Raw genomic sequence first — 26,636 nt, 5'->3', positions numbered from 1 at the left:
TACTAGTATACTGCTTGACCGGCGGGGGACCCAGGAATTCATTTCTTGTTTAAATAGCGTTGGAGAGTGTTAATTCTCATCTTATATTTTTACATGCAATGATAAGATAATTTCAATAGTGAATACATGCATTTATATGTAAAGATAAAAATGGGATTGATTTCGTCTATATCCTTGTAATGTTAACTGAAGTTCAAAAGGGTAAAAAGGTTTAATAATAAAAATGATTTTATTGGTTGGATTTATCTTTTATGAGATCTAGAGTAGCTTATTTGAAGGACAAATTAGAGTCTAGATTGTAATCATAAATGTAAATGAAAACTAATAGACAAATTAAGATTTGATCAAAATTCATTTTTATATGCCTTAATCAATTAATGTCCCATTAAGCCAATCGTATAAAAACATGGTAAATTGTAATACAAGTAACATTTTACACTAAGCATGCAGCGCCTACCTTTGGTTCTCGTTCTCTTGGCTGTTGTCGTTGGTAGTCAAGGTTTCTCTGGCTTTGGTTAGTATGACATTAAGGTTATTGTTTATAAGAAAGCAACTTAAAATTCCAAAACAAATGAAAATAAATGAGATTTTTAAAGTTTGAAAACTGAAGTGGCATCTTTTAAGTAACTGTTTGTGAAGAAAAAAATGTATGATGTGTATTTTACTTGATGTTCGTACATTGCATTTAATTTACAGGTTGTAAATGTATAACTATCGAATTGGTTAAAAAAAATTCTATTGTTCGTATAACTTAGATCGTTTTGAAATATTTACAGCACCGTCTCCCCCTACCCCTCCGTCAGATCACGGCTTTGGAGACTTCTCAAGATGTCCTAAAGGTATAACATCTGCTGCTACATGTAAACAAAATTAAAATCCATGTGCAAAAAGTTAATTATTCACTAAATGTTATTGTCTGAAATTTTGCTGTTTAAACTTGCATTGGTCCTCCCGGAAGGCGTGGGCCTACAGGGTTACCCGGTGAGCAAGGTCCGAAAGGTGAAAAGGGAGATCAAGGGGAAAAGGGGAAAAAAGGACATCCAGGAGATCCGGGTCCCCAAGGAGAAAAGGGGGAAAAGGGCGACATGGGGAAAAAGGACATCCTGGTCAAGATGGGGCGCCTGGGATGAAAGGAGACAAAGGCGATAAAGGAGACAAAGGTCATAAGGGGGAACGTGGTCCACAAGGGGTTGCGGGGGAAACAGGACCCAGTGGACCAAGGGCCAAAGGGGAATACCAGGTCAAAGTGGAGAAGATGGGCATCCTGGATCCAGGGGACCAAAGGGACAAAAGGGCGATCCTGGATCTCCCGGAGATTCCGGACATCCGGGATTAGACGGTCACCCTGGTCCAAGAGGGATCTCCGGAAAACCCGGAAGTTGTGTTGGAACTTGTGATAGTCATGGTAGGTTGCACGTTTAATTCATTATAATAATTGTTTATATCAATGCAGCCTTAAAAACGAAACATTTTATCGATCACCTTAGTTTCAAAGACTTTTAGCAATATAAAAAACCCAAAACAATTTCTTTTGTTTGTTTAAAATTAGTTTCTACATCAATTTTCTTTAGAAAAGCTTCAATTTTACAACTATTAATTAATATAATCATTACTTTTCAAAAGGCTTTTTTGAATTGGAATCAAGAGTCCGGGTAAGTTTTATGGCTTTCAAATTAGAAACAAGTATTGTAATATAACATGTGAAATTAATGTAACATCACATTTTTTAACAGTTTAAAATTGCGTTTATTGCATATAATGGTATAATTAACTATTATAAAACAAAACAGTAACTCATAACAATATCTTTCTTTTTAAGCAATAACTAAACAGATGTTATTCGGGTTTTTTCTTTACAGAATTTAGAAAGTGCACTTCATTTCGGAAGTTTCTTTCCTGGTAACGAGCATCAAGGAGATACCGGTGGTTTCTTGGACTAGATATTTGGGTATCATGGGGCCCTTGATGGCAGTTTCTTTGATAAATACCCTAAAGACGATACTCATCGGCTTTAGAAGACGCACGACTTTTCATCATTAAAAATGATTTTGTAAATACAGCTGTACCTAAATCATTATAATTTGAAATATTTGTTGGTTCTAATCTTGTTTACATGTTGTGATCGGTAATTCCAAGGTCTTCTTGTGTATATATATACAGAAGCATAGTGACACGTTTTCTATAAATTTATTCTACTCTTTTTTTGGTTTGGTTTCTTTTTTGTTAACTATTCCTCGTCTTAACTTTTCTTATTAGAATATGATGCTGTCAATTCTTTTCATCTGCATAAACATACTCAAAATCCTCAAAATTTAAACACAAAGAGATATTGATTTTAAAGAGGTTCGATCCATAGGTTTTGGGTAGCCATTTTGGGTCACCTCTAGTCTGAAAATTCTGCATCATATATTAATTCTAGTAGTATATTTATATTTTATAGTAATAACTAAACTTTATTGAGTAATATTGTTTAAAAATAAATTACATTTTTACAGCGTTTAGTAGGGGACTATATTTTGTGGCGTAAGGTTTTCAAGAAGGAAATGCACAATTTTTATAACTCACTAGATATAGAGTACTGTTACTTTAGCTTCCTAATTTTCAGGGCAGACCAAACTTATAGATAGTTTGTGTGTTACTATATATTTATGATGCTCTAAAATAGATATTTAATTAATATTGTGATATTTCTATCGATATATTTTGGCATATTAAGCTTATATTTCATAGAAGTATACTTCAATTTTGGCCTGAATTCAGCTTATTTCATGCTATATCTCAAATTTTTAGATGGACCCGCACTTGTTTCACTTTTAAATGAGACATTAAATGTATGTCTAATTGTATGCAAAGTTTTTGAAAGATAACATTCCTATAATTTTTTTAATTTGCGTTTTAATTTGATTACTCTAAACTTTTGTACCATCTGTTGTTGTGTTCATTATGTACTGGCCTTTGAAGCCACCCGTAAAGCAAGAAGTTATAAAATTTGACTTATATTTTACTTTAAGAGTCACTTCCTGTGTTCAACTTCATACTGTATTATAATTATAACTAAAACAGCAAAGTACATTGAAGCGTTTAATAGGCATTTACTCCAGAAAAGTTGTTACGTAACGTTTTGACTGACCTTTGTCCAATCAGATCGTATAAGGCAGAGTTGAGACATTACCGCTCGTGACTTAATTTTAGAGAGAGAGAGAGAGAGAGAGAGAGAGAGAGAGAGAGAGAGTTAACTGGTTAATGGAGTAAATTATAGATGACGCAGATGAGCGAACTATCTATCAACAATAGTTATCCTATAAAGTGACAAATCACGGTCTAGTATATCTTATAAATTTATGAAACTTTGAAGTGTTTTGAAATTCTTTAACCAGGGAACGATGTCTATATATAAATCAGTAATAGGATGAGGTAATGACTGTATGAATATTTAAGAAACTGTTTTTATTACAAGTGTTACCGTTTATATTCAAATCAAAGTTTGCCGAGTCTTCCTGGAATTAAACATAGGTTGTAAATTTATTTTGTATAAAAACTTTCTTCATGGTTACTCATTGTGAAACATTCTTTACCTTAGGACGAATTTGTTCGCCATTGTTTTACTTTTCCACTAAGCATCCACCTGCGTTGCCTTTCCTTTACACTACAACTAAATTCATCATGTTCATAAGTGATCATTCGTTTGCATTTCAAAATATTTAATGTCCGTATTCTCGGACTTCATGCTAGGAAATTAAGTTGGTTAGCAACGTCATTCTTATCCATGTATAGTACATATTGTCGACGGTGCGCGGCCACATAAATTTTCACGGTCGTTCTTTAAAACACTTTATAACAGTATAGGATATATTTTTATACACAGACCTTAATTAATTTGTTTGCAAGTTCATAACTAATGACTATTCCTTCATCGGCACCACTTATAATTTACTCAATTCACTTTCTCGCCCTCTCGCCCTCTCTCTCTCTCTCTCTCTCTCTCATTCAAGTCACGAGCGGCAATGTCTTAACTCCGCCCAGCAACGATCTGATAGGACAAAGGTCAGTCAAAACATTACATGGAATCTTTTCTGGAGTAAAACCCATATTAAACGCTTCAATGTACTTCGCTGATGTTGTACTTGAACTGAAAATCAAAAGAAACTATATTCATCTTCTAAGAGAGATAGAAAGAGAGAGAGAGAGAGAGAGAGAGAGAGAGAGAGAGAGAGAGAGAGAGATTATTCAATATAAACGGACTGAGCCTTGTATATAATTATATACATGTACATGTATAATCCATAAGAAAGCATGCATGGAAAACGATGCGTATGATACAGGCAAAAAAAAATCCGGATCACAAATCACCTGGACGAATCTGCAATCATAGGTTGAAGTCCTGCACGTGCAGTTTTAAGGCATTTTTACGAACAAAGAGCTAACTGTATAAAATTGAGCGAACCATCCCCATGTTTGACGTCATTTACATTAAAAAGTAAAATATATTCTTAAAGTACAGACTGACATTGGCTACTGAAACTTATTTGTGTTTTACATATTTTACTGAATAAAAGGTAACAAAATAAGTTGATATCATGAAAATAACAATGCCTATTTTCAAAATCTCACCAATAAATTTTCAAATGATTCTGACGGTATTTTGTGTTTGACTGAAATTATTTTATTTTTTTTAGACCCACTGCATCAGAAAAAAATAAGTATTTGTGTTGAATTCGGTACAAGATTGAACGATAATTTCTTGTACTTTTTAGTGTTTTTTTGCGAAAGTACACAAAAATGGTTTATTTTATAGATTTTACAGTTGGATTTGTTGTTAATTTGTTGATATATGAAATGATTAAGAATTTTCCGCTTTGGTGAAAAGTTTCACAGCGAATATTTCCTTTGATGCATTGATCTAAATAAAATAACTTATTATTTCTAATTGAAAAACCCTTTTTTAAATTATAAAACGAAATCTTTTCTTTTGAAATCTTTTTTAAGAAAGCTTTATTTATGTATTTGAAGCGATGCGGTATGTATAAGAATTCTAATATCATTCATTCAAATATATACAACAGTTTTCTAAATGCCTTATTTTGTGCATTTTTATAAATAAAATAATTTGAATTAAAATAATAAAATACACATAACTGCAACTTAATAAACACAGTTTTCTTTTTCTCTTTTGTAGTTTTGAATGAATATAAAACGAAGCACGCGTACACCGTACTTTTGAACTTGTTTTGCACGTTACAAAGTCTCGAATTTTTTTAATTCAACAAGATTTCATATTTGTATTTCAGTATTAATTTTAGGTATCTGACACAAAGTATTTTTATTCAAGTATTTGAATTTAAAAAGATGTCCATATTTTGTTTGTAGGATGTCGAGGTCCAACGGGTATTCAAGGTCTTCCAGGGTCTTCTGGATTTAAGGGTTAGCTGGAACCTCCCGGAAAAAAAGGTAACACAAGGTCCCCACGGTCTGGAAGGAGAACCCGTATTTTAAAAATGTTAATTTTTTTTCTTTTTATTTTAGCTATATGAAGTTCTTATCTTGGAAATTGAAGGTAAATTTTGAATTTTTATGTTAAAACAAATCCCTAATAAAACAACAAAACTACAAACGTTCAATTCATAGTTCGCAGCGATAATGAATTGTTATAGTATTAGAAAAATAAATTGGAGTCACCGCTACGTAAGCATGAGAAATAAACTGAAATGCAAATTGGTTTAACTGAACGATTTATAAGACTTATGTCAGAGCTGAAAAATTGAAGCTGCCCACTGATCGATATCTCTCTTTTTCTACATGTATATTAATGTAAAAAATCAAAGTATTTGAGTTTAACTGAAACTCATCTGATATATTTTTTGGGGGTTGTTTTGGTATGCATCCCGAAATTTCAAGCACATACATGTATGAAGATGTACCGGTATGACTTTTAACCGTATATGTTCGATATCAATATGTATTTAATGAGAGATCAATTAAACTCATTTATGTTTATCGCTCTTTTATCTTATAGACCATATCTTGACATCAGCAGTAATAGGCTACTACCGTACTAAAAAATGTAAACTACTTAAAGTACTTTTATGAGTATTAGATTTTTTAAATAGATTATACTTACAGTGGTTATAAAAATTGATGCAGAGTAGAAGTTGCTCACTGTCTCCGTCAATCATGACAACGTTAACCTGGATTCTGCTACTTTTAACTCCGGTCATCGTCAGAGGGTTTAGTTGTACGTATGCTTTTAAGTTCACTGAGAGAGAGAGAGAGAGAGAGAGAGAGAGAGAGAGAGAGAGAGATTTAATATAGATTTTTAAAATAAGTAAACAACATTCAGACTTAACCGTATGTTTCAAAAAATATTTATTTTATTTTGAAATGCGAGAGAGTCATTACAAATTTGTTACGCATTCAACTTTTTTTTTTAATTAGTAACTTAAAGAATTTACTATTTTGTTCAAAATATTTTTTTTCGATGAGATGATTTATCAATAAGTAATTATATTGCCTGGATATGAAAGTTTGCTTTTATCTTTTCAAGTTTTTGATCCACCTCCGCCAACAGACTGTCCCAAAGGTAAATTTTATGGTTTATTCAAACGATTGTAGAATCTTCAAATCCAAACCTTGAAATGTACACGTCTAAATATCAACATTAAATTCTGACGTATGATTAAGAAGATATATATAGCAGAAACAATAAAAATAATTTTTTCTGAAATCTTTTATAATTAGTATTATCACAGGACATTACAGACTCTCAGTACATTATATGTAATATTTATAATTAAATAGGATGCAAAGGTGAACCCGGAGAAAAAGGAGCGGATGGGCCAAAAGGGTCACCGGGAATTCCAGGGACCCCAGGTACCCCGGGGACACCGGGGGATAAAGGAGGGCCCGGGGAGAAAGGAGACAGAGGTGTACAGGGACTATCTGGACAACCAGGTCCCGAAGGAGTTCCGGGGGATAAAGGACAACCCGGAAATAGGGGAGAGAAGGGGGAACCCGGAGACAAGGGACATAAAGGAGATACAGGGAATCCTGGTCAGCCCGGGGAGAAAGGAGATAAAGGGGACAAGGGGGAAAAGGGGGATACCGGGAGTCAAGGGGAACAAGGGAGTCAAGGACTGGCCGGGTCACCCGGACAAGATGGTACACCAGGTTCAGACGGAGTTTGTCCCATTGAGTGCACTGAGTGTGGTAGGATTTTATCATACTCGTACATGCCTATAATGTTAAGCTATGTACATTGAAGCTTAATTGTAATTAGTAAAATAGTTATTCAGTAGTTATACATAGTTATTAATCACAATGATAGAATGATTGTTGAATGAATATCATTTCAATCGTATTAATAAAAATGCAATTTAGCTAGATTAATGGACAGTCTTGTTAATTTCTATATCACTTTTGTTATGAACTTGAGTTTTTTTTGTTTGCAGGCAGACAGTAGTGATATCATTTTCATCAAATAATTTCTAAATACTTAAACGTCATGATAGAAAGTTTACTAAAAGGTGCTACAAAAATATTGTTTTAAAATGAAAATTTTTAAAAATACAATCTTCAGTTAAACTGTTTTTAAGCATACCAAAATATCTCCAGCATTTATTCTTAAGTTACAAAACAAATTCATTGTTTGCCTGTGTCAGTCACTGCAAAAGTTTCACCGTATATTTCAATAATGATAAGTTGATTAATACCAACTATTGTTTATTTATAAGAGATAAATAAAGTATCATTTGTACAAATATAGGTTTTTAATTTCATATTTTGAACTTTTTCCAAAATAGAGTGTGTAGGTCAACCGGGTATTCCAGGCGAGAAAGGAGAGAAAGGTCAGCGTGGCCCACGAGGGGAGAGGGGTGGGGAAGGACCCCCTGGAGCACCGGGAACCCCCGGTCGTGTTGGAGAACCAGGATTTCCGGGACGTTGTTCTAAATCATGTGATTTTCAGTTCGTACACTTAGTCAAAGGTAGGAATTGTAATTTCTATATTAACCTTTCTTTTTCAAAATTACATATATGCGCATTTACTATACAGATAGTAACATTATTAACTTCTTATTATTAATTTTTCATTTTTCAGTGTTGAGAATATTACACCAGAGATTGAAGGTATGTTTTACATACTAGTTGTACTGTAAAGATTTCTTGGTTGTGAAATATAAATCGACGCGTTGCTTTAAGTTTAATTTAAAGAATGAACGTGTTTACAAAATAAATTAATAAAAAAGAGAAAGAAAATAGACCAGAAAACAAAATCAATGATAGTACGTAGCTAGTTTTCCGATGCATTGAAACGGACAACAACAAAATGCCGGATACAAAAACATAAAATTTTACTCAATTTTGTTACTTTCTTGTATTTGCTTGTCATTTAGAAATTGGAGTCTTGGAGATTTGATGGAGATGATGGTGATGATGATGATGACAGGAGGCGTGACGCAGATGAACCTTTCTATCGTTTTCAAAGAGACCTTGAGATAAAAACAAATATGGAGGACAACTTATAATTTATCCCTGGCATGTATTCCTTTTGATAGAAGGATCTAGATTTCTACAAGTGTAATCCATGCCAATGCTTCTTTAATGCTGGTGAAATGTATTTTGATTTTACGCAATAAAGAAAATTCAGATGAATTAGTTATACGAAATTTAGTCAGAAGTTTATCTTTTAACTGTTACCGAGTTCTAACCAATAAAAATGGGAATAGAACACTATCGCTTGAGTTTTCTTCTCACATGATAGATACATTTGTACGGTACAATGTTATCAATCAAAGTACTGAAGTACTGACGGGAGTTGATTTTATCGATTATCATTTATTTTAAAATCAATTTATCTTGCATGGCAATTAGTTTCTAGTTCGAATTTGAATTACGCACTTTTTTATAATATGAATTTTTAGACTTTTCCGACAAGAATTTCGAGAAACCCCATATGAATCATGTTGTGTAATATTTAAAGATAGATTTCAACTACTGGAATGTATTAGTTATCGAAATATTTCTAAAAATTGTATGGATCCAAGCACTATTGATATCGAACTTTAGTCTCGTTTAACTATACGCTCGACTGTCTCCGTTAATATCTGACTAGCAAGAGAGCCCCCTCTCTGCTTGTCGCAGATTTACGGAGACAGCCGAGCGTCTGGCTGAACGAGACTATATTAACTCTGGCGTAGGAATACATGAGACAACAAAAATATCTAAATTGTTCGTAGTATATGAAATTTGACTATTACATTACTTTGAATTTTTTTCTTTATTTTCAAGAACTTAGTCGTGTCAGCGGTGTTGATTTGTGCTTAGGTCCAAACACTGTTTCACTTTCGGTTTGCCAGAGTAACTGCATAGGAGAGTTGATTAAAATCAACTCCCAAAAATGATACATGTAACAAGTTTTGAAGGAAAAAAATCATTGCCTAGACACTTTGCAAATAATAAAGGGGAAGGTCTTGTTATATTGTATTAAAGGACAAAATAAAGATATTTTTTCAACTGTAGAGGTTCATTGATACGGAAAATTTGAAAACTTTAAGTTTATATCCATAATGAAACACGGTGCACGTATTGTAACTTCTCTCCTGTTGATAAGGAAATGAACCAGTAAATGCACATACAATACAGAACACGTATCCTGGTTTCTTATTACAGATACTTGGTTTGGCATTCGTCCTTTTGATTACTCATATTATAACCCTGGTGGGTTTTCTATTATTTTGAGAGGAAGGTCTTATACTAGTAATCAATGTAAAAAAGGAATAATTTTGTAGGAACTACAACATGTCTTCAATTTTAAACTATTTCATCTTTTAGATACAATACATACCTAAAAGTGCAAACACTGCATCAACATTAAATGATAATTCGATTTTCAAAAACTGCAATAAAAAAGTTACCGGCATGATATTATATTTTGACTAATCTCTGCCCCATGTGTACGTGTTCTTTTTCTATCAAATCAGTCGACATGCAAGATATAGCGAAGTACATTGCAGCGTTTAATAGGGGTTAAATCCAGAAACGTTTCTACGTCAAGTTTTGACTGACCTTTGTCCAATCAGATCGTAGCTTGGCAGAGTTGAGGACTTGTATGAGAGAGAGAGAGAGAGAGAGAGAGAGAGAGAGAGAGAGAGTAAATTATAGCCTAGATGAGGCAGATGAGCGAACTATCAATCAACAGAATTTATAAAGTGACAAATCAAGGTCTAGTATACCTTATAAATTTATGAAACTTTGAAGTGTTTTGAAATTCTTTAACCAGGGAACAGCGATGTCTATATATATAGATAATGGGATGAGGTAATGTCAAACATCGAAGACTGTACGAATATTTAAGAAACTGCTTTTATTCCAAGTGTTACCGTTAGTATTCTAATCAAAGTTTGCCGAATCTTCCTGGAATTAAACATACGTTGTAAATTTACTTTGAATAAAAACTTTCTTTACCTTAGAACGAATTTGTCCGCCATTGTTTTATTTTTCCACTAAGCACCCGCCTCCGTTGCCTTTCCTTTTCACTACAATGATCATTCGTTTGCATTTCAAAACATTTAATGCCCGTATTTTCGGACTCCATGCTAGAAAATTTAGTTGGTTAGTTACGTCATTCTTATACATGTACATGTTTTCGACGGCGCGCGGCCAATCGTTCTTTTAAACGCTTTAAAGTTATACCAATATAGGATATACATGTAATTTTTAAATTCAGACCTTACCTAATTTGTTTGCAAGTTTATAACTAATGATTATTTCTTCATCGGCACCACTTATAATTTACTCAACTCTCTCTCTCTCTCTCTCTCTCTCTCTCTCTAACATTTAAGTCACGAGCGGCAATGTCTTAACTCCGACCAGCTACGATCTGATTGGACAAAGGTCAGTCAAAACATTACGTAGAAACTTTTCTGGAGATAACCCCTCTTAAACGCTTCAATGTACTTCGCATATAAATATGTTGACATGCAAGATAATTATTTTGCAATCAAATAAGAATTATAAAAAATCTCAAAAAACTACCTCTAAACTACCAAACTATCGCCCACATGTGACATCCAAGATGCTACTTATTTATGCAGACATGCAACTTATTCATGTTAAATGCAAGATAAATATGCTGACATGCAACTTATTTATGTCAACATGCAACCAAGTTATGTTCAAATGCTACTTATTTATGTCGACATGCAACTTAGTTATGTTGACATGCGATATAAATATGTTGACATGAAACTTAGTTAAATTCATGTCGACATGCAAGTAAGTTATGTTCGAATGCTACTTATTTATGTCGACATGCAACTTAGTTATGTTGACATGCGATATGAATATGTTGACATGAAACTTAAGTTCACATGCGAGATAAATATGTTGACATGCAACTTATAAATTGCATGTCAACATAACTAAGTTGCATGTCGACATAAATATATTGCATGTTAACATAAATAAGTTGCATGTCGACATAAATATATTGCATGTTAACATAAATAAGTTGCACGTCGACATAAATATATTGCATGTGAACATAAATAAGGTGCATGTTGACATTGATAGCGTGCATGTTGACATTAATAAGTTACATGTCGACATATTTATCTCGCATGTTAACATAAATAAGTTGCATGTCGACATAAATAGAGAGCATCTAGCATCTTAGATGCCACATGTTGGCGATGTTTGAGATTTTTAATTTTTTTTTTATAATTCTTATTTGTCAAATATTTCAACATAGTTATGTTGCATGTTGACATAATTATCTTGCATATCAACATACTTATTATATAATAGTGTTGTGTTGTGCATGTACTATGCCTAAATAGTAGTCAGGGTTTGATACATAGTGCACGAGCCGGAGGCGAGTGCACTATGTATCAAACCCTGACTACTATTTAGGCATAGTACATGCACAACACAACACTATTGTTATTATTATGCCGACTGTTGAATATACTGACTTACTTTGCTATATTTAAGTAGCTGTGACGTTCGAGTGTTGACAAGTCCCTATAAATTATCACTGGAAAAGCAAGCTTTTGGTTTTTTTCTTCAAATTAATCAATTGATTTGATTGTTTATTTAATCAACAAGTTGTTGTACAAGAAAAAGTCAACAAAGGTTCATGTTCTTTTCAAGAAATGAGAGACGTTTGGCCTTACCGAAAAAACTCGAAATGTTTAGCAGACGAAATCTCATTGAATTTTTTTCTTGTACATTCTTCATCAAGCGTCATTTAAAAAAGCGTTTTTGTGATTCTCATGTAGAATTTCTTTGAAAAATGTTCAATCAATTTGTTCAAAAGTTTATAAAAAACTTTAACATAAAAATTACCGTCAATAATGAAGTGTTTTTGGAAAAATGAATAATTTCAATTGCTTGATGTCAGTCTTATATATCTACGTTTTATATATATAAATACCGTTATCTTCAATAACGGCTAATTTAGCGTAGCGGTAACGCGTTGGGCTTCAAGCTCGAATGATATTAGCGTCGTGAGTTCGAATCCCGCTGTCGGCGCTGGAAAGTTTTTCGTTGAAAACATTTGCCGTGCTCTATTTCGGCATAGTATGCTTACGCTATACCTTTAATACTATGCGAAAATAGATGAGTATTGAATATATAGTGACAAACTGACAGAAGGCATAATAATCTTGCATGGTGACGTATTTGATAGATAAATAATTTGCGTACAAGGGGGAGAGATATGCCACCATATTTATTAGCAGAGGAGTTGGTGGGGATGAAAACCTATATAAAAGTTATATGTGGCCTATGTCATCATGCAGTAGTTGCAGCTAGCGGCAAATAAGCACACTTTTGACTTATGCAGTATATGATCGTTATTTTCCTATTTTTACTGTGTTTTGCCGTTTATCTACTGACACGTAATACCGGTACTAGGAAGTGACCGGCAATACACCATTAAGTGGTGGTGTCATAAGCCGACAACGTCACTGTGTCAAAGAAACTTTTTGTGACGCAGATTATCCTAGGCCTCTTTCTGGTGATACCAACCAACCAAGTACACTGTATATAAATGTTGTTTAAAAATTTTGCAACAAAAATGTAAAAAGTGCATGGTTCGGAATACCCAAAATGACTGTAACTCTGATGCAGGTATTTCGTAGACTGCATATGTAGTTTATTGGCCAAATTTATTCATTACAAATAGATGTTTGGATACTCAGTACCAAATCCAGCACAAAAGGGAGTTACGTTTTGTTTTGGATAAAATAAATTAATTTTTGTTATGATCACTTTCACTTTTTTTTTTATTTCTTGCACTAAGGGCCAATATAACAAAATTGTAAAGCTTTTTGTCAAGCCAACATAACCAGAAAGAACCAAAAGTAAACTCTAATGCCTCTTTTGCCCATAAAGACATTAATTTGATTTTTTTTTTTACGATTAGGGACTAATTGTCGTAAGGCTTATGGTCCGAAGACAAACCATCAACATACAAAATGAGGATTTTTAAATGTGAAACTTAAAGCTGCTTGGTCTGATTTTATATCAAATTTTATTTCCGGTCATTTAAGCGAAACTTTATTTACAAAACAAACTTAACACAAAGGATTACGCGCTATTTTACCCTTTAAGTTTCGCCCCGATTTCGATCCGCAACTTTGAACAAAAAATTAGAAAGAAATCATTTACATTTGAATGACGAGGAAGTTTGACATTGAATGCAAAGTATAAAAAAATGAAAACTCTATCAAAGAATATAGATTAATGTGCCAAATTGCATAAATGAAAATAAAAACCTTACAAGAAAAAAGGATGTTATGTTTTGCATATAATGTTTGAAGACAACATTACCAAGAGGACAGCTCGGCAACGCTGGCGTCCTCCAACTGAAATTACGATAGCGTCATTATTTAATGACAAATCCCAACAATTTTCAAATATACTATGTTTAATAATAAACCATTTATAATGTCTATTAATTGGCGTGTGTGGATCTCTCTCTCTCTCTCTCTCTCTCTCTCTCTCTCTCTCTCTCTCGTCGCAAGGAAAACCAGAGTCCAGGTCAATCTCAGCATGGCTGTAGATGATCAATGATCAAATGTCTTTCGTTCTTTTTATATTCATTCGCAATATTAGTTTAATTGAAGTCGTCATGAATTGTGGATTTGATATTATCATGCTGTCTTTTACAGATTTCTAATTCCTTATGGATCAACCATTAACTGATTAATGATATTTTTGATGTCTCATGCAGACTATGAAGGTAACGATCATTGCATTAAAGAAACATTTACCCGTTAACACAGGTTATGTATTTTTTATGCAGTGTCGCTACTATGGGCCGCGGAAAGAATAAAAAAGACTTTTATACTAGCTGCAAATCTGTAGCTCTCGGTCTGAAAAAATTCGGATGGACGACCTGGGAGCTACGGTGCCATCTGTTAAAAAAATTGTGTATCTACATTGTATTGTGGACAAAAACGTGCGCTAGTTTTGGGTTGATTAACCTTATGTATACGCAAATTTTGTGAAAACAATTAGTACCATTAAATTCATCATGCAACTTGCTACTGATACTGTCTCTTTACTTGCCTCAGACTTCCCCCAGAACACGCAACTGACCTCGGGAAATCAAGTATGTCAAATTTACATCGAGATCGAGAGTCGCCATTTTTACATCTAAACAAATTGCATCTCTTCACATATGGGGCTGGTGATGGTGTTTTGCATAAAGAATTAATGGTATTAATTGTTTTCACAGATTTTGCGTATAAATAAAGTTAATCAGTCCAAAGTAGTGCACGTTTTAACATGTTAAATTTTGATGTTTCATTGCAATGACCAGATATGGTACTTGGCAAGAACTGGTCCTAATGCCAGTGTGCTTTTTACAAGAAGTCAATTAATCAACAGTAATAAAAATATTATAATCACTGGGAGAAGTCAGAAGCTTTTTCAATAATAGAGCATTAATAACAAATCACCTGACAAAAATGCTTATTTTTTATCCGACTTTCATTTTTACCAACTGTCCCATCAAGCGATATGTCTTCTAAATAAGACTGGTCATTCTCATTTGTGGAGAAATTATACTACAGTCGACTTTTTAAAAAATTATTATTATACAAAATTTAAAATGCGCCGTATATAATTTATATTAAATTACGCTACAACGCTGTGAATATTAAAGTTATCGGCATAAAAGCTAAGAACATAAATAATATACCTATAAATACACAATTAAAAACTACATACATATATAACACTAATTTTTTTTAAATGTAATAATCAATGCTGTGCTGTCTCTGTACTCAATAAAATTATGTTTAAAATGCGTAAATACTTAAATACTTTAAAGAAGAAAAAAGTAAACGAAACTCTTCCATAATATTCTTTCATTCAAGATGGCTATAATTCCGAAATATCTTATGTTTCCTAGGCTTTTATTTAACGATTTTGATATTTTACATGCCAGGAAAAACTGACAAGTAAATATTTAAACGTTAAAGAAGCAAGGAAATTGTCAGATGTTTCGGACAACGGAAATGCATGTACATGTCGGCAAGTGCCGTGTCCTTTCTGCATGGTGATATAAATATTACTTACTGGAATTGAAAACAAATCTATACAAATTCTTTTAATATGTGTTTCAAAAAAGGATAAGAAGACTAGAAGTAAATCGAATTTAGATACTAAAGAAACCCAGCCTAAATGGTTTGAAAAGTATTATGAATTAATATAAAATTCAAAAAAATTACGCAGATTTTATGTCCAGATGTAATACATCTACCTGCTAGTTAAGAGATTAGTTCTTTGATTTTTAAGATTGAGATTAAATAAATCTGCATGATTATTGATAAGCAAAGAACATATTTTAAAATTGTGCGAATAGATAGAATAGAAGCGATCTCACATTAAAAAAAATATAAAGTCACACCTGGTAGACAGCGCTGAAGATTCAAACAAATTCTGGAAAATTGTGAAAAACCCCAGATAATAATCAGATACCATACATAATTAGTAACAGACTACGTTTAGAAACCGTGTATCATCAAATATAATAGATGTCTTTACAGACGAGATCAAGATATTCCGTACACAATATGAACAGAACAAAGCTGCAGGTCTGTAGCTCCCGGTCTGAAAAGAATCGGATGGACGACCAGGAAGCTAGTTCTGAACGTGTTGAACATTTGCGATTTACAGCGCACAAAAATTTGCACTAGTGTTTGACTGATTAACTCGTATTTCCATACAAATTCTGTACAAATCTTTGATTCCATAAAACGTTTTGGACATTTTACTACAGATATTGTCACTTTACTTGCCTCTGATATTCTTTTAAACACTAACACCAACCTCTGAAAGTGAAGTGGTGCAGTTTGTTTACCTGAAAAATGGCTACTCTTGATCTAAATTTAACATACTTAATTTTCCCAGATCGGTTAGCGTGTTTAAGAGAAAGTCTTGGGCAAGTAAATTAACAATATCAGTTAGTCTGCAGTAAATTGTCTGAAGAATTTAATAGTACTAATTTTTACTACCATCTTCGCTAACCAAGGTGCTTCTCTATTCACATGGTTGAATAGAGAAACGCCGTGAATGGAGTAATAGAGAACAACAGTGGATCAAGAGAAAATAGAAACACCGTAGATCGATCGAGTAAATAGAGAAACACCGTGGATCAAGTGAATAGAAAAACACTGTGGATCGAGTAAATAGAGAAACACTGTGAATCGAGTAAATAGAGAAAAACAGTGGATCGAGTGAATAGAAAAACACTGTGGATCGAGTGAATAGAGAAAAACAGCGGATCAAGAGAACACCGTGGATCAGGGAATAACGAAACACCGTGGATCGATCGAGTGAATAGAGAAACACCGTGAATCGAGTGAATAAAAAACACCGTGGATCGATTGAGTAAATAGAGAAACACAGTGGATCGATCGAGTGAACAGAGATACACCGTAGATTGAGTAAATAGAGAAACACAGTGGATTGATCGAGTGAATAGAGAAACACCGTGGATCGATCGAGTGACTAGAGAAACACTGTGGTTTGTGTGAATAGAGAAACACCGTGGATCAGGGAATAGAGAAACACGAAAGATCGTCACCCTGGGCTAGAGAAGATGCTTAGGTCTACGAAGCTGCTTTTTCCATTCCATACCCCACCCCCTGCATAACAATCACAAACAAAGCATGTTTCTCTGGTTTTTGAAGAAATCGGAAAAAAGTAGGGAACACTTGACTATGTATATAACAAAAGACTTGACCTATAGGGCCGGTTTAAATTGCTGTCTTTACAGATTTATGTTCCACTTCTTAATTTTAGGCCATACACAATAAACTCCTCGGTTCTAGTTCTCATAACGTATAGTAATTTAAAAAATCACAGTCGATGTCCGAGCAGTATGAGTTATGGACGCTTTTTTTTATTATCTTTAAATTTTATTTTCAGTTTACTTTCTATAATACGATACATGTTCTTTATATGCGTTTATTTACAACCAAGGACATATGATCAACTATCGAAAGTATGGCGGAACGCAATTTCAAAGGTAGCAAACCCATTGACTCTTTGCGACAAATAATGCACGTCGCCGTGGTTTTTACAACAGAAATAACAGGAAGAGTGATGTTTGAAGAGATTTACGAAGCGTCTGAACTATAATTATTAACTGTACTTTCAAATGTACAACCAGCTAAACTCTTTTCAGCGTTAACAACTACATCTACTTTGCAATACTTCTCCCATAATTCTACCATTTCCTAAAAATGTTCTGGAAAGGCAAACGCAACTGGTTTAGCTTGGCATGATTTTTCTACGTGGCACCTATCTCGAGTAACACAGGGTGAATGGTTCTTGTCCTTAATCAAACGTGCTTAAACTAAAGTATAGTTCCGGGTGATTGCTTTTAAGAATGAAGTATATACCTTTTCTTAAACTAAAACAAATTTTCCACTTTCTCATAAAAAATGCAAAAAATTATATATTGTATAAAATAACTGAGAGCATATAATAGTATCCTTCTTTAAACAATGAAAACATGTCTGATAAACGATACTTTAACGATCCATAAAATAAAATGTTGGTGTAGCTCTTCCACCTTAAGTTCAATTCGAAAAATCAGATGTACATGTATTGTTTTGACAAATTCCAAACTATTGAATAAATAGTTTGGAATTTGTCAAAACAATACATGTACATCTGATTTTTCGATTTAAACAGATTTCTACGTAGATTAACAGTTATTGCTGTTTATCTGCTTTTAAACATGTACAATTTATTCATTTGTATATATTCACTTACTATTGATCTATTTATTTAAAAAAAAACATGTAAAAAGAGAAACAAAATATAACCAGTATAAATCTGTAGTATTTGTTTTCTAAAAGATAGGGTAAGACAGTGTTAATTGTCATGTTACTTTTTACATGCAATAATGAGGTAATTTCAATAGTGAATACATGCATTTATATGTATTAATAAAAATGGGATTGATTTGGTCTCTATCCTTGTAATGTTAATTGAAGTTCAAAATGGTAAAAGGACCAATAATAAACATGATATTTTTTCAGCTAAATTATTCATCTTTTACGAGATCTAGAGTAGCTTATTTGAAGGACACATTAGGGTCTAGATTGTAATCACAAAATGTAAATGAAAATTAATAGATATATTAAGATGAGATCAAAACTCATTTTTATATGCCTTAATCATCAATTAATGTCCCATTAAGCAAATCGTATAAAAACCTGGTAAATTGTGGCAGAAGTTACATTTTACACTAAGCATGCAGCGCCTAACTTTGGTTTTTGGACTCTTGGCTATAGTCATCGGTAGTCAAGGTTTCTCTGGCTTTGGTAAGTATGACATTTAGGTTATTGTTTATAAGAAAGCAACTTAAAATTAAAAAAAACACATGAAAATAAATGAGATTTGTAAAGTTTGAAAACTGAAGTGGCATCTTTGAAGTAACTGTTTATGAAGCAATAAATGTATGATGTGTATTTTACTTGATATTCATACATTGCATTTATTTTACAGGTTGTAAATGTTTAACTATCGAACTGGTAAAAAAAAAATTTATTGTTCGTATAACTTATATCGTTTTGAAATATTTACAGGACCGTCTCCCCCTACCGCTCCGTCAGATCATGGCTTTGGAGACTTCTCAAGATGTCCTAAAGGTATAACATCTACTGTTACATGTAAATAAAATTAAAATCCATGTCCAAATAGTTAAAGTTTATTATTCACTGAATGTTTTTGTCTGAAAGGACTATGTGCGGTATGATGCATTTTTTTTGCCCCCAAATTTAAAGTTTTATAAAGAGCTTTAAAAATAAGGTGGAAGATAGTTGAAATCAAAAATAAGTGCGTAAGAGGTTTTCACTACAGCGACGTCATAATGAAGATAGTCTTACTTTGTAAAATTGATGGTTTGTAGCAAAAATACGACGATTTTTCGACTGGGAAACATCGAGCGCAGGCTTGCTCAAGTACCATTTTTTAGTATGATGTGTATAATCATATGAATAAAAACATATGTTAAATTCGTACTTGAGCAGACCTGCGCTCTATAATTCCGAATGCAAAATATAAAGAAAAATGACAATATTTTCATTGGTTTGCAAATTTGCGAGAATTGAATCTGACATTTATGTGACGTCATAAATAAACAGCGAATGAGCAATGGTGACTTAAATCAAGATTAAAATGATAGGCATCTTCTGTTCTATGATTTATAAAGATTTGATTTTTATACGATAGTATTTAAAAATTGCTTAAAATTGGGGGCAGATATTTGACCATACCAAATATAGTTCTTTTGTTGTTAAAGCTTGCATTGGTCCTTCCGGAAGGCCTGGACCTACAGGGTTACCCGGTGAGCAAGGTCCGAAAGGTGAAAAGGGAGATCAAGGGGAAAAGGGGGAAAAAGGACATCCAGGAGATCCGGGTCCCCAAGGAGAAAAAGGGGAAAAGGGCGACATGGGGGAAAAAGGACATCCTGGTCAAGATGGGGCGCCTGGGATGAAAGGAGACAAAGGCGATAAAGGAGACAAAGGTCATAAGGGGGAACGTGGTCCGCAAGGGGTGGCGGGGGAAACAGGACCCAGTGGACCAAGAGGCCAAAGGGGAATCCCAGGTCAAGATGGCGAAGACGGGCATCCTGGATCAAGGGGACCAAAAGGACAAAAGGGCGATCCTGGATCTCCCGGAGATTCCGGACATCCGGGATTAGACGGTCACCCTGGTCCAAGGGGGATCCCCGGAAGACCCGGAAATTGTGTTGGAACTTGTGATAGTCATGGTAGGTTGCACGTTTAATTCATTATAATAATTGTTTATATAAATGCAGCCTTAAAAACGAAACATTTTATCGATCACCTTAGTTTCAAAGACATTTAGCAATATAAAAAAAATCCAAAACAATTTCTTTTGTTTGTTTAGAATTAGTTTCTACATCAATTTTCTTTAGAAAAGCTTCAGTTTTACAACTATTAATTAATATAATCATTATTTTTCAAAAGGCTTTTTGGAATTGGAATCAAGAGTCCGAGTAAGTTTTATGGCTTTCAATTAGAAATAAGTATTGTAATATTACATTTGAAATTAATGTAACGTCACATTTTTAACAGTTTAAAATTGCGTTTATTGATATAATGGTATAATTAACTATTATAAAACAAAACAGTAACTCATTACAATATTTTTCTTTTTAAGCAATCACTAAACAGATGTCTTTCGGGTTTTTTTCTTCACAGAATTTAGAAAGTGCACTTCATTTCGGAAGTTTCTTTCCTGGTAACGAGCATCAAGGAGATACCGGTGGTTTCTTACACACGATTTTTGGGTCTCGTGGGGCCTTTGATGACAGTTTCTTTGACGAATACCGTGGCGGCGACCGTGGTCACGGTGGTAACGGCGACGGTGGTAACGGCGACGGTGGTCACGGTGGTAACGGCAACGGTGGTCACGGTGGTAACGGCGACGGTGGTCACGGTGGTAACGGCGACGGTGGTCACGGTGCTCACGACGACGGCGGCAGTACTCCCGGTAGCGGCGGCGGTAATCCCGGTAGCGGCGGCGGTAATCCCGGTGGCGGCGGCGGTACTCCCGGTGGCGGCTCAACATTGTGATGGTGGGGGTAGCAATGAAGACTACCCTGGTGGACTTGATCGTTGAGTCAGTACTGGTTGTATAAATTGATATTAAAATACAATTTTCAACAGATATTTGACTTTTGTTATGCATTCCAAACTGTTAAGTTATAATGTCTATCCATCTGCCTGTTTTACGAAACGATTGTCTTATGTAATATATAAATATTCTGCATTTAAGGTGAGCCAATGAGTTTGCAAATTAGTGCATCTCTTTGTATCTCTTTCCGAAAAAAATGTTATGTAGTACATACCATATTAATGGTTCACGGTACACAAAATGCTTTTGCAAAGTAATAAAACTTTTAGCAAAACCATCTGAGTTAGTAGTTGTGTTATGTTTTAAATTTTTGGGCCCATTATCGAGTTTGTCAATAAACGTATTGTTTACCCCTCAGATTATCATCAAATGTCCCTTTTATTACTAAAACGAGGGGATCTCCGGATATATAAACCTTGTCTTGAATATCAGAAATTGAATATCAAAAATTGAATTGCACAAAGATATACGTAAAGCATCTGGGTTCACCTTCATCGCAAGATGTCATAACAAGCTTGAGTTTTTAGGGGGGAAATACCGAAAACACATTTGTATTTTACTGATTAACACTTTTTAATTGTCAAGAGTCCATAATAAGTCATGGACTCTTTGACAATTAAAAATTGTTAATTATTTAAAGACACATATTAGAACCATTTTAGAAGACCTTGAAAGTTTCGGTAGGACGTAACTTCATGTAATTTTACACTGAACAAGCATTATAATGACGCCGATTTTGAGAGAACTAGGCACATATTGCGTAGTCTTGACAAATCATGTTGATTTCAAAGAGCCATAGCTGAGTTGCCAGCAATTGAATAGACAGACCTACATCACATTGCTGTTTGACATAAGAACCCAAAGTCCAAGCTCTTGTTAAAATGGTTCTTTGTCTCCGGTGTTACATGATGGACGGGTAACACGACGGACACATTGACAGAGCAAGATAATCACCGGCTTTAGAGGACGCACGACTTTTCATCATTAAAAATTATTTTGTAAATACATCTGTACCTAAAGCCCCTTTCACAATTGGCGCACGAGCAGAAGCGACCAAATATTCGTGCGACCGAAAAAATTAGATATGAATCGCCAATTGTTGCCGAAATAATCGCATATGAAAAATATATTCGTACGAATTTCGCACGATCTAAGCGAGCGTTGTGCGATGTAAACGCATCAAATCTTGCGATATATCTTGCGTCTATATGCGATTGTTGTACAATGAAAGCAACTGTTGAAACATAATACGATAGGAACGCGCGAGAGACTAGGTGATCGGGCGATTGAACGTGCGCCAATGTGATTGGACGTGCGATTATGCCTTCCATGGTACGAATGATCGTGCGAGTCAGCGGGGGCATGTACACCGCCCATATTCAGTAGACATAGTGGGAAGCGAGAAAAGATGAGGCCCAAGAAGGTACAGATATGCAGCAGCATTTTTTATTATTATACCTCAATATGATTATTCTATTATATCTGATTGGTCTAGAAAGTCACGTGACAGGGAGATATCATAGGAATGAAAACGCAGATATGAGCATACGATGTAGACACATATGATTAAATCAGAAATATTTAATCATTATGATTTTCTTTATATCTCAGAACCAACTTAACTATCTATGATTTATGAAAGAAAAGTGAGTCAGTTGCATGGGAAATCAAACAATCACGACGTTAATGTTGCAACTTTTGAAAAGTAAAACATTATTAGAAATCAACGTATTTTGTGTAATCATATGTTGCTTGGTATAATAAAACGTTTATTGCATTAATGTTCAGGAAATATGAGGATTTATTCCCCAGAAAAAACCAAATTTCTCCCGGGCGAAGCCTTCGGGGAATATGATTTTTCTTGAGGGAATAAATCTTCATACATGTATTTCCCCTCACCATCATGCAATAAATGAATAATTGTTAATTTTGTTCTGAAACAGAGATACTTATACAGGGTATATATACTAATAGCAAAGCATGGCATATTGAGGCTGATAAGTCGTGCAATGATAGTAAAACGTTGCAAGATTACATGGGATACGTTGAGCAACAGTCTCACGGTCGCAAAACAGACGCATAAACACCAACGATTAATCTTACGATCTTTATAAATCGTGTATCACTCTTGCGAGTACACAAAACGTTGTAAAACGTTCGTATTAATGTTCGTGCGTTGCACTGAGATAATTTGGATCGCGTTGAGTCGCGTCTGAATAGTGTGCATGTCCACTATTCAGAGGAGACTTGATGCGACCAGTAAAACCTATGCAACGAATGCGAGAGCTCGTGCAACGTAAGCGAGGGCTCGTGCAACGTATGCGAGAGCTCGTGCGAAGCTCAAAAATTTCGATCGCAAAGTGGTGTAAAGTGGTCGTGCGCCAATTGTGAAAGGGGCTTAAATCATTATAATTTGAAATATTTGTTGGTTCTAATCTTGTGAGCTCACCTAAGCTGAAAGCTCAAGTGAGCTATTCTGATCACTTTTTGTCCGTCGTCCGTCTATCCGTCCGTCCGTCCGTCTGTCTGTCCGTCTGTCCGTCTGTCTGTCCGTCTGTAAACTTTTTACATTTTGAACTTCTTCTCTAAACCCGCTTATCCAATTTCAACCAAATTTGGCACAAATCGTCCTTGTGGGAGGGCGAATATAAATTGCAGAAATAAAAGTCCGATCTGTATTCAAAGCGGAGAAAACCTTGAAACTGTAGAAAAAGGGGGGGTGCATTTTTGAAAACCTTCTTCTCAAGAACTACTGATTCCAATTCAACGTAGTTTAGCATAAATTATCCTTATGGGAAGGAAAATATAAATTGCAAAAATTAAGGTCTAATTCTGTTTTAAATCTGAGTTATTACGAAAATAATAATAATTATTCTCAAAAATTTCTGGTCTGCAAGTTAATAGTTCAAAAACTAAAATTGTATGGTTTGGATCAAAAAAATTCTCTTCTGAAGTTTTCCATCATTCTAGATGGAAACTAGATTGGGGGGGGGGGGGGGGGCCACTAAATTTGTACTATTAGGTATTCATTTTTCAGTGGACTTGGAAAAAATTCCAGATTTAAATTATGACATTCAAATTCCCAAAATTATTGCTTTGATTCAACAATGGGAAAGAAGAATTCTTACTCCCATTGGAAGAATTACAGTACTTAAGAGTCTTATTGTACCTAAATTAAACCATTTACTCATTTCCCTACCGAATCCTAAGAAAGACACAATTACATTTTTGAATAATGAGTTTTTTAGATTTGTTTGGAAATCCAAGTGTGACAAAGTCAATCGTTCAATTGTGACCCAAAACTTTTGCACTGGAGGTTTGAAAATGTTAAATTTTAAAAATTTTATAATTTCGCAAAATTTTTGAGATCATGACTTGTATGTATGTGTGTATGAATGTGTTATATGTACAGTGTATTATAAAATGAAAAACTGCAAATAAAAAAAAAAAAAAAAAAAAAAAAAAATAATAATAATAAAGGAAAGGCGTGTTTCAATCAGTTTAATAGCTTCGAGTTCGGCATCCGGTAAAATAGGTGGGCAAGATTTGGCCTGGGCAAAACAAAAGATTGGCAGTTATTAATCTGCCAATCTCATTAAAATTTCAGGATATTTGATGGACCAGTATATTTGTATTTGCTGTAAATATTGCTGCAAAATAATGCGTATTTGGAATTGACGATTGCCGATCTGCCCCGGCTTTTATTTTGCCACGGCCCAGGTTTGCATACCCATTTTACCAAGACTCGTATTCCATACTTCTAAAACGAGATTCTTTGTTTAAAGCAGCCATGACATTATACGAAAAAGGGTCGATCTGACTATGATGAATTTGCTTGTTGTGCAACAGTTCGCGAATGAAGGGAAATTTTTGAAACGTGCAAAATATATTGGTGCCGATTTTGTGAAGTAAATTGAGGCTAAATATTTCAATGCGTTGACAGTTTTCACACATGACGTTGGTGTTAGCTTGTTCTGATTTTCGTTTCGTTTTCATTATTTATGCTTCATAACCTAGGAACTATCGTCTGTATTTCGTGATTTTTACGTATCAAATCAAACAGAGACTTCGGTAAATCAAACAGTTAACTGTTTACCTGCGCAAATTAAGCAAAATCTGATGTATCAAAAAAGTACTGAAATACAATTCATTCTATCGGTAATGTACATGTGATCCTTGACTGTGTTTGTGTACATTTGTATATTAAACTTATTTTGAACCTCAAATACCAGTGAACTGGTCTTGAGTGAATAAACGAATTGAAAATCTAAGGCCATTCTTTTTTTCCATTTTAAATGCTGAATAGGAAATACCAAGTTAAAAATCTTAAGCTGAGTGTAATAAACTCATGTGAACAAAATATGACTCAAACCTAGGCGAACTGTGAGCTCTGTATCATGCTTATAATCCTACGATTGACGCTGAAATTTTGGTGGTTGAACATTAGAAATTCTATATGAATTAAAGTATGTTAAATACTTGTACAAACAAAATAAAGAATGATATTCTGTATATACCTACTCTCTGGGGCCCCCTCTTTATACAATAAATAATGTGAAATCTACATCAATTTTCATAGTTTTTCAGACACGGGTTAAATAAAAACGACATCTTTAAAACAGTTTCCATAGTTCTGACACATTTCTGTTGCGGGGATAAAGTAGTTATCGCTATTCCTAAGAAAATATCACAGCGGAACATTATCCTGGTTTGTACGCGAAGTAAATAACAGTCATTTAACGAGGCCGGGTCTAATTATTTCTGCCCTAGATTTTTGAATGAAATGTTTAACATGAATTTCTACTGATAAAATTATTTTTTGATAAAAAAAATAAGAGATTTACCACACCGTTTGTTAAAGGGGTCATCTCAAAGTTTGTTAATTTTTAACATAGGACCCTATGGGATTTTGCTTGAAATGTATCAATTTTGCTCATTTTTTTTTTTACAATTTTCTTAAACTTCTGCCCTAGAAATTAATTTTTCTGTTCTACATATTAAAGTTATTGCTAAAAGGCATCAAGTGGTCAAATAAAAAAAAACCCTTTACCTCCTGGTTTGTTCCAGAGGTCTTATCAAAGTTGTTTTGTTGTATGCCCATGAATTTCCCAGTTTGTCAGATAATGGCTATTTTTTATTTGACAAAGACGAAAATGGTGATCTTTATAGTATTATTAAAACATTTAGACATAGTTTAGTAATAAATAAATATATAACGTCACATATTTAAGGTCATTAATATAAAATACATGGTTACTGTTTTGAAATACATGAATTATAAGCTATATTTAGGCGGGTTAAGAAAACGTGGCAGAGGGCTAGGCTTGCTGAACTCTCTTCACGTTTTCAACCCGAGCCCAAATATAGCTTATACTTCGAGACATTTATGTTTATTCCACAATATGATATCAATTTTATGCATCAAACGAGCTATTTTCAACAAATTTCGCTGA

The 26,636-nt window shown here is 34.0% G+C and overlaps 2 protein-coding genes across 3 annotated transcripts; both read left to right on the top strand.

The window, feature by feature from the left end:
* Positions 1-432: 432 nt before the first annotated feature.
* On the top strand, positions 433-21,218 carry LOC105341841 (acetylcholinesterase collagenic tail peptide). Of its 2 annotated transcripts, none has more exons than XM_066066775.1 (5): positions 433-514; positions 777-839; positions 19,823-20,293; positions 20,514-20,542; positions 20,748-21,218. In XM_066066775.1, the coding sequence occupies exons 1-5, from the start codon at positions 445-447 to the stop codon at positions 21,120-21,122; spliced, it is 1,008 nt and encodes a 335-aa protein (XP_065922847.1). In that variant the 5' UTR covers positions 433-444; the 3' UTR covers positions 21,123-21,218. The 2 variants fall into 2 exon arrangements, with proteins under 2 accessions (XP_065922847.1, XP_065922846.1); XM_066066774.1 differs by lacking the exons at positions 433-514; positions 777-839 and adding exons at positions 18,722-18,842; positions 19,107-19,169.
* Positions 6,137-8,722, top strand: LOC105341842 (collagen alpha-1(XXV) chain). The gene is made up of 6 exons (XM_066066776.1): positions 6,137-6,232; positions 6,542-6,577; positions 6,796-7,203; positions 7,797-7,979; positions 8,093-8,121; positions 8,388-8,722. The coding sequence occupies exons 1-6, from the start codon at positions 6,172-6,174 to the stop codon at positions 8,517-8,519; spliced, it is 849 nt and encodes a 282-aa protein (XP_065922848.1). The 5' UTR covers positions 6,137-6,171; the 3' UTR covers positions 8,520-8,722.
* Positions 21,219-26,636: the final 5,418 nt, after the last annotated feature.

Source organism: Magallana gigas, chromosome 7 (genome assembly GCF_963853765.1).
Source record: "Magallana gigas chromosome 7, xbMagGiga1.1, whole genome shotgun sequence".
Taxonomy (NCBI): domain Eukaryota; kingdom Metazoa; phylum Mollusca; class Bivalvia; order Ostreida; family Ostreidae; genus Magallana; species Magallana gigas.
Note: the sequence above shows the minus strand (reverse complement) of the source record. Positions and strands in the feature narration are given on the sequence as shown.

Coding starts and splice junctions, on each gene's coding strand:
- LOC105341841 (XM_066066775.1), top strand. CDS start 445: ATGCAGCGCCTACCTTTGGTTCTCGTTCTCTTGGCTGTTGTCGTTGGT. Junction 515..776: donor TCAAGGTTTCTCTGGCTTTG/GTTAGTATGACA, acceptor AAATATTTACAG/CACCGTCTCCCCCTACCCCT. Junction 840..19,822: donor CTTCTCAAGATGTCCTAAAG/GTATAACATCTG, acceptor TTGTTGTTAAAG/CTTGCATTGGTCCTTCCGGA.
- LOC105341842 (XM_066066776.1), top strand. CDS start 6,172: ATGACAACGTTAACCTGGATTCTGCTACTTTTAACTCCGGTCATCGTC. Junction 6,233..6,541: donor CATCGTCAGAGGGTTTAGTT/GTACGTATGCTT, acceptor TATCTTTTCAAG/TTTTTGATCCACCTCCGCCA. Junction 7,204..7,796: donor CATTGAGTGCACTGAGTGTG/GTAGGATTTTAT, acceptor TTTCCAAAATAG/AGTGTGTAGGTCAACCGGGT.